Raw genomic sequence first — 14,495 nt, 5'->3', positions numbered from 1 at the left:
CTTCAGGCGCGCGCGCGCACAATTCAGGCGCGCGCGCGCCACACACACACACACACACACACACACACACACACACACACACACACACACACACACACACACACACACACACACACACACACACACACACACACACACACACAACACACACACACACACACCACACCACCACAGTCTTACATTACAGAGATGTTCCACAGTGCAACGTCACAGAGATGTTCCACAGTGCAACGTTACAGAGATGTTCCACAGTGCAACGTTACAGAGATGTTATACAGTGCAACGTTACAGAGATGTTCCACAGTGCAACGTTACAGAGATGTTCCACAGTGCAACGTCACAGAGATGTTACACAGTNGTTCCACAGTGCAACGTCACAGAGATGTTACACAGTCTTACATTACAGAGATGTTCCACAGTGCAACGTCACAGAGATGTTCCACAGTGCAACGTCACAGAGATGTTATACAGTGCAACGTTACAGAGATGTTCCACAGTGCAACGTTACAGAGATGTTCCACAGTGCAATGTTACAGAGATGTTCCACAGTGCAACGTCACAGAGATGTTCCACAGTGCAACGTCACAGAGATGTTATACAGTACAACATTACAGAAATGTCACACAGTGCAACGTTACACAGAGCAACTTTACAGAGGAAGACTTTATGGATGTTTTGAACACAAGTTCAACTTTAGCTAATGGGTTTCCCACTGCAGTGAGACACATGTACTTACCAATATTACTGAACACTTCATTCATCAAGTCTCTGAAACCTGGAGGACAGAAATGTAAATATGATGAGGCCTTGTTGACGCTTTACTGCACACACAATGAGGTATGGCTTTGAGGGGTTAGTCACCTTGTTCTGTCAGATTCAACGTGGATGTGTCCTGCCCTCTGTCATCCTTCAGAACAATCTCATAGACACCGGCATCCTTCTTTGAGATCTATAAGAGAAGGCTAGGTTTGAGACACACATCCTTTTGTAAATGAAGAAAATTCAACTCTCAAGCGAAAAGGCAAGCTTTTCTCCCCTGCTATGGATGCTGCAGGACACACATTTATTTGACACAAAAGCAAAAAAGCATTCTCAAAACAGCAAAACCAAGAAGATGATCACTTAAGGTGACAAAAAGATCACGCTGATCCCAACTTTTAGTATTCTCCAGATAAGGTCCTCGAGGGAATTGTCTAGGTCTGTCGCTACAGCTGCAGGAGGAGCATCACGCTGTAATAGGACACATGTGACATGTTTACATACTGCGTGTCGCACGTGCACACACTGTGCCACTTCTGATGACATGCACGTTGGACTACACACAGAGATGAGTGGTGTGTTTGGCTCAAGACTAGGTAGACAGATGTAGGGTGGAAAACAGGTGAATTACAAAAGGACATGATATACTGTAAAAGACATGAAACAGATTTGATAAAACACATTAAAAGGGGTAGACTCAGTGAAATGATGTTGCCGCGAGCAGCACCACAGATATTGAGATGGGCGAGACGCAAGGCCTCACTCTCACACAGTCACACACAATATCTGCGCATGTGCGCGGGTTCGCTTCACTCTGTTTACAGTGTGGTAGCCCAGGCACCAAAACAGCAGAGAAGTTGAGCCTTGCGCTTCACAGCTCTTAGTTGTTAAGGAAATTGACCCACTATGCAGTTTCCTTTCTGCATCTACGTCAGTCTACCTTTAATACAGAGAACAATGGTTGAGACATGGTGTGTTAGAGGAAAAATGTTGAATCGTGTCGAAATATGCTGTAATTTAGTAAGAATAATAAATGGGTGGGTTAGAATTTAAGAGGTTTTATACAAATTTAAGTAAGGATCGGTTAGATGCTGTAACTGGAAAAGACAGAGAAATTGTGATTAATATAATTAAGAAAGCGATATTAAGACAGTAACTTTTCACATGGTCGCAACCCCTTCAGACCAACTTATGCTCAACTTTCTCCACCATCTTGCAGCCAGAAGATAGCATCCATGTTGTGTGAGGAACTCATATATATATGATATATGAACATATAGACAGAGATGTGCAATGATGATACAGTCATACACAGTTGCAAACAAACAGCACATTGACTGTATAATGATGTGTAGAACATATTACAAAAACATTCAATACATACGGTATGTTCATACATGTGCAGCATATTGAAAATATTATATTATATTTTACAACCTATATGTAGTGTACTGTATAGAAGAGCCATTCATATAGCCTAGAGTAATGTGCAAAACAATATTCATAACCCTCTAAAGACAGGTATTGTGCAGTACGGTCTTATACTGCTGCATAAGAGGCTTGTGGTACTGTATATATTTCTAATGTATGATGTGCATGAAATAACTGCAGAATCCCTCTCACCTGAGCAATCTCCAGTTTGAGCACTCCCTCCGTGAAGGTGAGTTTCTCATCTCCCTTGACCTCACGCCCATCCTTGTACCACAATGCAACGGTCTCTTTCTTTATGTTCCCAACCTGCAGAGGGTGATAGCGACAGATGGATAGAAAGAGATAGACAGAGATATGATGTTCAGGTCCACTTCCCTACTGCACACCGGTGGGTAACAAGTCATCTGGAGAGGTGTGTGAGCTGACCTAAGAGGAATTTACCTAATACTGACATCCATTATCCAAGAGTTCCCTCTAACCCTGTTCCTCGGCATTCTCACCTTGCATTTCAGGATAACACAACATTCTGGGGTCACTTCATAACTCAGATACTCCACAAAGTGAGGACCTACGAAAAACAAGACAGTGGGATTATTTCAATGATCAATTATGTTGCTATGATTTCTGACAATGTTCTATAAATCTAATATCTCACCATATCACTACTCCACTCATGACATATTTTCTTCGTTTAAAAAGATCCCATACCTTGCTTTCTGTGCCATTCCTTGCGCATGAACGCAGACTCCTTCTGCAGCCCCTTGAACACTGGAAAAACACATCACTCCTGATTAGGTAACAAAACTTTTACGTACAATCACATTCATCTTTCATGTAATATAGTCACTATGATGTGTCTTGTACATTGACGTGGATATTATTTAAATCAGGTACATTTGTTATTAATGTGTGCACAATAGTTTATGGTTTATGGTAAGCTTTCACTGCCCTCTAGTGAAATATGTTAAGATCGAACTTCTGAGCCATAGTGTGGCTGTTTTTTCTTTACAACAGAGGAGAGATAGCCTGGTCCCAGATCTGTTTGTGCTCTTGCCTACTCCACTGCTGTCCTTGTCATACCATGACAAAGACTGACAAGGAGTTGGCATGATAGCGTAAACTGACTGGCACTCATGCGGGAGAAGAGAGGAACGGAAGATGATAGGAGGAAGGAGAGAATGAGAGGCTGGGTTTATCCTACCATCTCCAATCAGCACCAGGCTGGACTGGTTGGTTGCTTTGCCGTCCTGCAGCTGGAAGGTGAAGGTTCCCTCGTCCTCTGGGAGCAGAGACTCCATGATCATCTCAATCACACCTGTGTCCTTGTTGAAGTTCATCTTGTATTTCTGGGAAGCAGGTCATGGGAAAAGTCTTTTTAGTCTGGTCTCAGAAACTTCATCTCAACAACAGAAATTACAGTAGATGTTATACATATGTAGGGAGCATAGGGTCGCAAATTTCAGGTAACTTTCCACAAATTCCCAGGTTCTGCAGAAATGCCAGTTGGAGAATTCCTGGAATAAGCAGGAAATCCAGGAAACCTCCAACCATGATTTCTGGAAAAACTGGGAATTTAAAAAAATTGTATTAATTTTTTTCAACCCCTTTTTTCTCCCCAATTTCGTGGTATCCAATTGGTAGTAGTTACAGTCTTGTCTCATCGCTGCAACTCCCGTACGGACTCGGGAGAGGCGAAGGTCGAGAGCCATGCGTACTCCGAAACACAACCCAACCAAGCCGCACTGCTTCTTGACACAATGCCCATCCCACCCGGAAGCACCAATGTGTCGGAGGAAACACCGTACACCTGGCGACCGTGTCAGCGTGCACTGCGCCCGGTCCGCCACAGGAGTCGCTAGTGCGCGATGAGACAAGGATATCCATGCCGGCCAAACTCTCCTGGACGACGCTGGGCCAATTGTGCGCCGCCCCATGGGCCGCCCGGTCGTGGCCGGCTGCGACAGAGCCTGGACTAGAACCCAGAATCTCTAGTGCCTTAGACCACTGCGCCACTTAGGAGACCCCTAAACCTGGGAATTTTAACAACCATAAAGGAGTGCATTTTGTTTTCAGTCCCAAAGCGGCTCAACATTAAGAGAGAGTTCAGTTATTTTGTTTCCATTCAGTGCCTACTTACCTCTCCCTGGGAGAGATTGTTGTCGTTAAACACATATTCTATTTTGCCATTAGCGGAGATCTTCTCAGCCTGCAGCCAGAAGCGAATTCTGCCCTTCTCCTGCAGCTCCACAGCCAGCTCTGTCTTTAATGGAATAACTAGACAGATCAAATGAGAAGGAGAGAGACAGAGAGGAGAGAAGGTGAAAAAGTGAGAGCAGGAACAGTGAGGAAAGAGTCATGCACAGAACAAACAAATGAGAAAAGATAGGWCCGCATCCCAAATGGCACCCTATTCCCTACACAGTGCACTACTTTTTTCCTGGTCAAAAGTGGTACACTAAGGGAATAGGGTGCCATTTGGGATGCAGCCCATAGAACAGGGTGCCTGAGTTTCTCACTGGGGAATTTGTGGTCATGGCTGAGCTCCAGCAGTTTCTTCAACTCTGTCAAAAAAGAAAAAAAAGACTTATGAGGTAAAATGAAATATTTATCAGAGATTAAGAAGTAGAAATTACACAGGAGCAATGAAGCTCTGCGACCCTCTTAACCTTCTAAGTTAGCTGCTTAAGTGATTACGTGGTCAGGCTAGTACAGTGCTACAGTACCACAGACACACAGTTGGACTCACCCTCTGCTGAGAGAGTGTAGCTGGAGCAAGCACCGTCGGTGTGGGTGACAGCACAAGAGTAAATGCCGATGTCATCCTCCGCAGGCATATTGAAGGCGGCTTTGGACCTGAGGGGTAGACACAAAAGCACCAGCACAATCAACATACTGAAGTACTTTAGATTCCCTAATCTTCTTTCAAACTCACACACTCACTCACTTCTCCCCACTGGTCGCCACACTAATACGAGTATCGTCTGTGATCTCTTCGTAGTTCTTTGACCACACAAATTTGGAGTCTGGAGTCAGGTTGGAGCAGGCAAAGTTCATGGAGATCACTCCCTCATCATCAACGTCCACAACAATCTCCGTAGTGCCTGAGAGAGAACAGACCTAAAGTCAAACACGGCTGGAGACTCAAAAACACATGCAAAAGGTGCAGTGTGACTAAATGTATGAATCTAATTTTACCCTTAAAAGGATAGTTCACCCAAATTATAAAATGACCTTGTAAGCGGTCTATGTACAAGGTATGACAGCAGTTTCCAGTTTCCCTGGCAGTGGCTGACACTGTTTCCAAATGCTAACGTTTTAGCATTCATGGCACAAATCCCATTCAAGTCATGGGACAGATATTCGCATTTTTCACTCATCATGTTCAAATCATCAATAAGTGACTTTGGTGAGCTTCACAATACATTTGAGATATTTTCGGATGATTTGGACGTGATGCGAGAAAAAATGTGAGTATCTATCCCATTACTTGAATGGGATTTGAACCACAAATGCTAAAATGTTAGCATTTGGAAACAGTGCCAGGGAAATTAAACCTAGCTGTGGATTGCAGTCATACCTTGTTTTAGACTGCTTACAGGGTAAGGAAACCAATATGTAATTTGGATAAACTATCCATTTAAGTGTTTGTACATTATCTGTATTTATACCTTTTCAACAGGAAAGAAAATAAATAGCTGTGTGGGGAGGTCTTTTAATTGAACTTGTATTTAACCAGGGAGACACATTGAGACTATTCTACACATGAGGTGCCTGACTTCAAGGTATGACTTAAATGAAACGTGAAGTATGTATGCTTAATAACAATGTCCTTCCTCCCTCTCCCTCATGCTCTGTCGAGGGGTCTTTAACATCGTCCTACCTGGTTTGGTTTCGGCCAGGACTGGTTCTGTGGGCTCAGAGGCCTTTCCCACACCTGCCTTATTCTGAGCACGCACACGGAACACATAGGTCTCCCCCTCCTTTAGAATCTTAATCTYCTCATGAAAMAAAGAGTCACATTACACACGTTAGTCACATACATCAAATATGACTATATAATATTACTATTGAGACACAAGCAGTAGTGTTGAAAATCCCTTTACACGCGAGACACATCCTCTGACCTACACCAATCAAATCCCGCTTACAATCAGACACTATGCATTCGAATTSTGAATTAGAATGTGTGCTCAATGGTATGATTGACTTAAGTGGATAGAGATGGTGAAMTTGCCCCTAGAGGCTGATCCTGGGTCAGTTTTCCCCACTAATGGTAAAGGTTAGGATTTGGGGAGGGGAAGCTGATCTTAGATCTGTTACCGTGGAGCGATAGGAGTGGACAGGGTCCTGACCTTCATGTAGTTAGTGAGGACAGCCTTCTCGTTGACTCCTCTCCAAGCCTCCTCCTCAGCATCYGCCTCTTTGATGTCAATGTAGAACCCGTTGACTGGGTCACGGCCCTGGTACACTGGTGGCTTATAAAGCAACACCAGAGTGTTGGCGCGCACCTCTGTCACCTGCAGATCATGGGGAGGTCCTGTGGGAAATTAGGGGTAAATAATTAGGTTTAGAGTTGAAGAACGGACGTAAGGTTGTTGTACAAATAGCACCATATTCCCTTTGTAGTGCACTACTTTTGGCCATGCCCATAGGGCTATTTGGGACACACCCATAGGCAATGCAATGTACATAGATAATGTCCCTGTGCATGCAAGCTTCGACACCATCACCAAAAAAGGAGATGGAGGTTATAATTTAAGTTAAAAAATAATAATAATTCAGACACATCTTTGCAGTGTATTTGACTTGTATTGTGATATAGTATCCATGTTGATGTGTTACAGTGTAATTCTCATATTTGCTCAGGTTTGCAAGTGAATGTTAGTGGCACTACCCACCTGGCACAGCAATGGTCCACTCCTCACAGACAAACGTTCCACTGGGCAGAGAAGGGATGCCCACGCCTGCCATGTTGGCAGCACGCACCTGGAACTGGTACTTCCTGTTCTCCTTCAAGTCAGACACCTGGACAGACAGACAGACAGACAGACAGACAGACAGACAGACAGACAGACAGACAGACAGACAGACAGACAGACAGACAGACAGACAGACAGACAGTGAAAAAACATTCTCCCTTTTCTCCCGATATGACAAAAGGTGACTGCAAATTCAGGTTAAAGAAGGTAGCTTCATCCCAAAGAAACAAAATGGTTAACTCACTCTGTAGGCTCTGTCGCTGACAGCCTTGACGTTGGCCTCGTGCCATGTCCCTGGCACCCCATTGATGACCTCACGGTAGTCCACGAAGTAGCCGGTGATGTCAGCGCCTCCGATGAAGGTGGGCTGCTTCCAGGCCAGCACCATAGAGTCCCGCACACACTCCAGAACGCTGATGCCATAGGGTGGAGTAGGGGACGCTGGGACAGCAGAGGACTCCAGTTAGCATCATGCTATGTCAACTGTGAGACGAGGAAGTCATGGGAGACGGAAGTTTCGTAAAGCCTTCATAATGCTCTTAGTTGAGCTTCAGTCTTTCATCACTTTGACTTACTAACTTTCTGCTTTCTTAGAGCAAGTATTGGGCACTAATAAACTTAATCACAAACAAAGTTCAAAGTTCTCTGTTGGTTAAACAACAGCTTAGGGATACAGTTTGTCATCCATACTTGCTGTAAGAGACCACTGTCTGCACCTTTACCCTTAACCTTTCACCTCAAACTGTTTCAACCAGACACTGAGTCATCACACATTGACCAAATTATGGGGACACAAATTTCAGGGACCTGGACTGAACAGAGTTGGAATGAGACAAAATATTTTTGCCACTGGAGCTGTGAGAACACATATGATTTCAGTGGCTGGTCTGCGGTGGTGTCTTCTATAGAGGGAGCTCACACAGATAACTAGATAATATTACATGCTCATAATAAATTGACCTGTCACACAAATAGTCACATGGACATGGCGTGCTCCCTAATTTGGGGGAGGGGGTATGGCGTAGAATCTGACTAGGAAGTACACTACCAAAAAGGTCTCAGGTATAGGCATTCATTTCTGGCTTGAGATTGGCTGACCCACTTCAGAGACAAGCTGTGATAGGCTAGCTCTAGCTGTGTCACAGTGCCTCTGTGCGTTAATGCGCACTGCTCTCCCAAGGTGACGGTGGACCTTAAAGAGCACAGAGTGTGTGAGCCYGCCAGGCTACAGTAGRTAGATGGGATACAGCTTTTGTCAAATTGACATTAGATGTGGAAATATTTCAATTGAACCTTTATTTAAAATGGCAAGTCGGTTAAGAACAAATTGTTATTTACAATGATGGCCTACTCTGYCCAAACCCTAACCCGGATGACGRTGGGCAAATTGTGCACCGCCGTATGGGACTCCCAATCACGACCGGTTGTGATACAGCCCAGGATCGAACCAGGGTCTGTAGTGACACCTCTAGCACTGAGATGCAGTGCTTTGGACCACTGCGCCACTCGGGAGCCAAAAATAGCTGACCCTAACCTTTTTCCTCACCTTAACCTAACTCTCCCAACGTGCTGCGTAAATTCTCCTAACCTGCTACAAAAAGTCAATTTTGACAAAAGCAATATCCCTTCTATACAAAACCGGCTACATTAAGTTGAGGTGGCTAGCACAGTTCCTGAACACTGAGGGTGTGGAGGGAGGACCCCCCCCTCCCGTGTGTGTGAGGCAGCCATGTGGTAGAGGTGGCCAGTAGATTGCCTGAAAGGCTGCGTGACTGTGTAGTTAAACTGAGAAAGCTGTTATAGAAACTTACCTTGGGATAAAAATAGGATTTTACCAGTTGAAGACTTTGGCTATATGTATTGTGTTTTAATGCCTTTCCTGTGAATATGAGAGTAGAACCACATACGTTCAAAGTGTGATCCCTATACAAATATTAAAGTGTTAGTTTCTTTTTTCAAAATAGTTTTCTACCTTCTTACCAAAGTAATTTAAAAAAATGACAGTTCAAAAAAGTGTAGAAAGAAAAAAGCTTCAGTTTAAAAAAGTGAAAAAAAATCCTTGGGGGGGAAAAGATGAAGAGTTGTTTTATTTTGGATGATCTGATGATACAAGAGTTGGSGTGGCCTGACTGAGTGCTCACCTGGGTCTGGGTCTGTCCTGGGCCAGCCCACGCTGTGGGCTGTTTCTTTCTCTGTCCCCCGTTTGGCTGAAACATCTACAGAGGACTTACGTGTTTTCCCGGCCTCAGGCACCTTAGCCTGACCTTTAACCTCATCCGTGGCTTTGGCCGGCTCTGTGACCGAGTCTGTGACTGATTCTGTGACCAGGTCAGGGGCCCAGGTCACACTGCCTCTCTTGCCCCCCTTGCCTTTACTTCCTGTAGCCAGGGGCTCTAAAGAGCCTGAGGGGCTTGAGCTAGTGGCCCCTGCCCCAGCTCCGGCCCCTGGGCTAGGCACACTGCCAGTTTGAGCATTGAGCTTTAGCATAGTGTAAGGGGGGTACTGAACGGCCTCATGCGTGCCCGTCCAGCGTGGCGTGTGCTTGGTTAGTCCGCCCACGTTACCACCCCTTGGTAACTCCCACTCCGGCAACACACCATGAGGAATACCGCCCCCTACAGGAGTTAGCAGAAAAAAGCAAAAGAAGCCATTTTACACAGGCAAAGAGAAGATCAACCATTCACACTAACAAACAGCTAAAATCTCAGTCAGCTCACTCAGAGAGTAAGGACGAGAGAGACAGAGAGACAGAGGGAGAGAGAGAAAGAAAACATTACCAATACCATCACATACAATATTAAATACAGTACAATGTCTTCATCTGACTGACTGAAAAATGAAGACAAGATGACCAACAAGTGACATCTGCGTGTGGAAGCGAGTTGCAGAGTTAAAGAGAAAGCAGAATCTTGTGAGGGGAGAAAGCGAGTGTGTGCAGGCTTTGCGCCAACCCTTCATGAAAAAGCCACACTATACTTTCGTAATGATACCAGTGGATTTCATTATATGCACAATACGGGCAACATTTTTCAAGTATATGTAATGGTGTATAGCAATTTACTCAATGGGAGACAACTATTGGAAATAGTTATGAGTGACATCTATGGACATAAATGCAGTTAATTCTTCATAATATATTTTTAAAAGATGTGCGATAGAAGTGTTTCCTCATACTAACCTCGGCTCAATTGTGAGTATTCAATTGTCTATCTTTTATCGTGTAAGACACTACCACTAATGGGCCTAGACTCTAGGTCTACCAACTATTATCAGTTGTAATGGACTGTAGAGAGAAATCCATTGACATTGTTACTAAGTGTGTTTCATAAGGGAAAACAGAGCATGCTGCTCGGCACAAAGCTGGCCAGTGACTGAGTGATGTGTCATAGCTAMAAGCTTGGTTAGTCACAGTGCAGACATTAATGGGACAACTGTAAAGGAGCAGGGCTGTCAGTTTAGCATTCCTGTTCCCTAGCTCTGGTCCAGGGCGCTAGTGCAGATCAGCGTTAGCAAGYCGCAAGCCGCTGTAACACCTGGGACCAGAGCTAGTCTATTCAGTTGAGAGTGAGAAGAATGGGCAGATGCACAATGCAGATCAGGGGTTATTGTTGGTGGGGTGGAGAGGGGGTGGGTACCTTAAACACCAGATGGGTGGTGGAGGCTGATACATCTCGTGCCCAGGCAACGTGATGGGGGGGTGGGGGGGTGGGGGGGTCGTGACAGAGGAACGCAAGGTGGGCTGGTTTGTAACAACCGCTGAGTTGGATCGCACTGACCCAAATTAGAGGAAGTCTACAACTCCTGACCCCGGCCCGCCTCAGGTTGTGCAGGGAGGGTGGGGATAAGTTCTGACTCAGCAGGGGGTGTGGGGGTGGTGGGTGGGGCTTGTTCGGGTGACTGACAGAGTGGAACCATGGGAAAGAACACGTGGGAGGAGTCTAAATGCTGATGGTACACAGAGCTGYCAACGTGATGTCTCAATGGACAGCAAATAAAGAAGACAATGGTGCAACACATCAGCGAAACCCCTMTTCATTGTGAAAACGGGATATTTCTTTCATCATCGGCATATTAGAAAAGGAGTAATAACAATACTATGCATAAGATTCAATCATCACATTCCACCCACTCATAGAGCTAAAAGGCTTTCCTGATCCTAGTACCATAAAATTATAACCCTTTAAGACACATGCCCTCTTAGAAAAAAAGGGTTCCTAAAGGGTTCTTTGGCTGTCCCCATAGGAGAACCATTTTCAGTTCCAGGTATAAACTTTTTTGGTTCCAGGTAGAATCCTTCTGTAGAAAGGGTTCTACATGGAACCCAAAATAGTTATACCTGGAACCAAAAGGGATCTACCTGGAACCAAAAGGGATCTACCTGGAACCAAAAAGGGTTCTTCAAAGGGTTCTCCTATGGGGACAGTCGAAGAACCCTTTTAGGTTCTAGATAGCACCTTTTTTTCTAAGCATGTAATCGTGCTCCATCTAAACATAAAAAATAAGTTCCTTGTATATGGCTCTTCATATTCTTCCTAAAATGGCTTCCTACCCTATTGTCTAGTATGACTGTGCCATGACACTCTTCCTCTCACTTACCAATAGCAGCCTTCACCTCAATAGCCTCAGACTCCTGAGAACACTCGCTGAGCCCAGCGGCGTTCAGTGCCTTCACTCTGAACACGTAGCTCTCTCCTGTCACCAGACCGTGACAGATAAACCTGTTTCCCAGTACACAAAAACACTTTGAGAAAGACGTTTCACACCATCAATCTCAGTCTTTGTGGGGAAAAAAACGTTTTGTCAACTTACTTGAGCTCACCATCATTTACATATAGTATTGAATTAGATTTATGGTCACCATTTGTATATGTATATATTTGTAAAAGATTGATAGAAGGATTGTTAGAAGGACCGTTGTACCTGGTGCCTTTGACAGGCTTGTTGTTACATGGCTCAAACTTGTTGCTACCCACGATGCTGGCCTCGATGTAGTATCCCACCAGCTCCTTAGCGTCTCTGGAAGCCTCCCAGGACACAACCACGGACGTGTCTGTGTTCCTAGTGGGAACCACACGGCCTGGGGCAGACGGGATATCTGGGGACAACAATTCAACTAAGATCAAATGGGGGATAAAAGGCTCGTAAGAGCTCAAGCAGACTGATTCGGAGAGGAGTGCGTGTCTTTCAGAGTAAATACGTAAACATGTGCTACATCTATTTCTGTTGGTACACTGGGAACTGCTGTAATCTGTGGTATGGCGTGTGACTTGTGACCCCCTCACCCAGCTTGTCCCCGACAGTGGTGGCCTCGGTGGCTTCTGATGGCTCGCCAACGCCGGCGGAGTTGCAGCAGCGCACACGGAAGCTGTAGGCCTTTCCCTCCGCCAGATCAAACAGGGCGAAGCGAGGAGACTTCACTGGGATCTCTGTGTTCACCCTCTGCCAGCTGTCTGTGCCTGACACACACTAACACACAACACTGAGAAGTTAGAGTACGCCTCCAACCCTCCTAACACCAAACAACTTCCAGGACTATAAAATACCAACAAACAAAAAAGTGTTAACTTATTGAATGATTTTGATATGGTGGTTGTTATGGATGCGAAACAGTGATGAAATGTAGGTTATATTGATCAGATGAGTCACGCTACAGATCAGGTATGTGATGTTAATGAAGTATATACTGTATATCTCACCTTCTCCACATAGTACATGATGCCCTCGTGGCCTCTCTCTCCAGGGGGTTTCCAGCTCAGAACCACATAGTTCTTGGTGGCCTCGGTGACCTCCAGCTCTTTGGGTCTGCCGGGGACCACACCCTCTGATAGGAAGTGATGTGAAAGAAAACGTGTCAGGGGTTTGATCTCGTAGCCTGGTCCCAGATCCGTTTGTGCTCTTGCCTTGTCATTCTCAAGCCAAAACATGACCTTTCCATTAGGAGATGGCAACAGACCAGCAGACTGGCAACCAAGCTAGACTAGAGCTTTTGTTATCCTTCCAATCAAAGWCCACAAGGTACTGTAAGCGGTAGGCCCCTATAAGATCAGATCTATAGCTGCGTCGAAATATTGATCAACACGGATGAGTGCAGAAGCATTTCCTTCCTACCTGCAGGCTCCTCCTCAGTGACAATGATCTGGCCGGTCCAGGGTGCAGAGGTACCTGGGGGCCAGGGGAAAAGGAGCAGCTTTCAGATGCATAGTTCCAAGAAAACACATGCACGAAACTAAAACCATCAGACATCGCAAAGTTACATACTCACAATATATTCATTTTGCAGTACCATAACACAATATGAGAGAACACAGACAGGGAGGGCCAGATGGCAGACAGTGGATGCCCGCCGTACCTCTCATTCGCGCGCGATCGGCAGGATCCATGGCTGCCACAACCTCAGAGACACGGGATGGCCGGCTCATGCCAGACTTGTTGACGGCACGCACACGGAATGTGTAGGAGCGCCCTTCCACCAACCCGGTCACGGGGAAACGGGCAAACTTGATGGGCGTGTCGTTGCACTGGCTCCAGTGGGTGGTGCCAACCTCACACCTGAACACAGGGCACAAAGAGACAGCATACATGCCATCAGCCATTCAATAACAATATCAGTAAGGCCTTATTGATAAGACACAGAGTTAGGCCTCTTGGTAAGACACAGAGTTAGGCCTATTGGTAAGACACAGAGTTAGGCCTATTGGTAAGACAGAGTTAGGCCTCTTGGTAAGACACAGAGTTAGGCCTATTGGTAAGACACAGAGTTAGGCCTATTGGTAAGACACAGAGTTAGGCCTATTGGTAAGACACATAGTTAGGCCTATTGGTAAGACACAGAGTTAGGCCTATTGGTAAGGTCGGGAGAAACTGGGCCCTTGTTATAGCCTATTACAAGATAATTTCACATGGTTATAGGTCAGGTCATGTGACTTGGCCCTCTACTTATACAATATGTAACTGGAGTTAATAGCAGTATGGGGTGCATAAGGGAGATTTGTTCTCGTGTTTGTCCAGCTGTGTCATGACAAGCCTAGGATTTACTACTGGCATGTAGTGATGGGGGATGGTACTGACCTGTCCACAAAGTAGCCCAGGATGGAGCTGCCACCGTCCACAGCCGGCTGCTTCCAGGTCACGATGACGTAATCCTTATTGGCGTCCTGACACTTCACATCCAGAGGGGCGCCAGGGGCTCCCTCCACCTCTGCATCGGCATCTGATACAAGCACACACACATTGTCAGTTAAATGTTTAGTTTTCTCACTCACTCACTCACTCTCACATACAATTACATATAGAATCCATAGTGTATTATAGGATCTCTATAGTACA

General features: G+C 45.4%; 1 protein-coding gene across 1 annotated transcript in view; it reads right to left on the bottom strand.

Annotated features, from left to right (window-relative positions):
• myom1b (myomesin 1b) overlaps positions 1-14,495 on the bottom strand; it is a 42,861-nt gene that overhangs the window by 15,318 nt on the left and 13,048 nt on the right. Inside the window, 22 exon segments of the mRNA XM_070435422.1 lie at positions 733-775; positions 862-949; positions 2,383-2,496; positions 2,691-2,758; positions 2,899-2,958; positions 3,392-3,536; positions 4,328-4,464; positions 4,707-4,751; positions 4,937-5,043; positions 5,135-5,291; positions 6,071-6,185; positions 6,543-6,727; positions 7,089-7,215; positions 7,414-7,610; positions 9,767-9,784; positions 11,766-11,887; positions 12,090-12,264; positions 12,452-12,635; positions 12,866-12,990; positions 13,278-13,331; positions 13,519-13,718; positions 14,238-14,379. Coding sequence (XP_070291523.1) covers positions 733-775; positions 862-949; positions 2,383-2,496; positions 2,691-2,758; positions 2,899-2,958; positions 3,392-3,536; positions 4,328-4,464; positions 4,707-4,751; positions 4,937-5,043; positions 5,135-5,291; positions 6,071-6,185; positions 6,543-6,727; positions 7,089-7,215; positions 7,414-7,610; positions 9,767-9,784; positions 11,766-11,887; positions 12,090-12,264; positions 12,452-12,635; positions 12,866-12,990; positions 13,278-13,331; positions 13,519-13,718; positions 14,238-14,379 — 2,608 coding nt within the window.

This window comes from Salvelinus sp. IW2-2015, linkage group LG27 (assembly GCF_002910315.2).
Source record: "Salvelinus sp. IW2-2015 linkage group LG27, ASM291031v2, whole genome shotgun sequence".
Lineage (NCBI taxonomy): Eukaryota > Metazoa > Chordata > Actinopteri > Salmoniformes > Salmonidae > Salvelinus > Salvelinus sp. IW2-2015.
The sequence above is the reverse complement of the archived record's forward strand: the minus strand, read 5'-3'. Positions and strand labels throughout refer to the sequence as shown.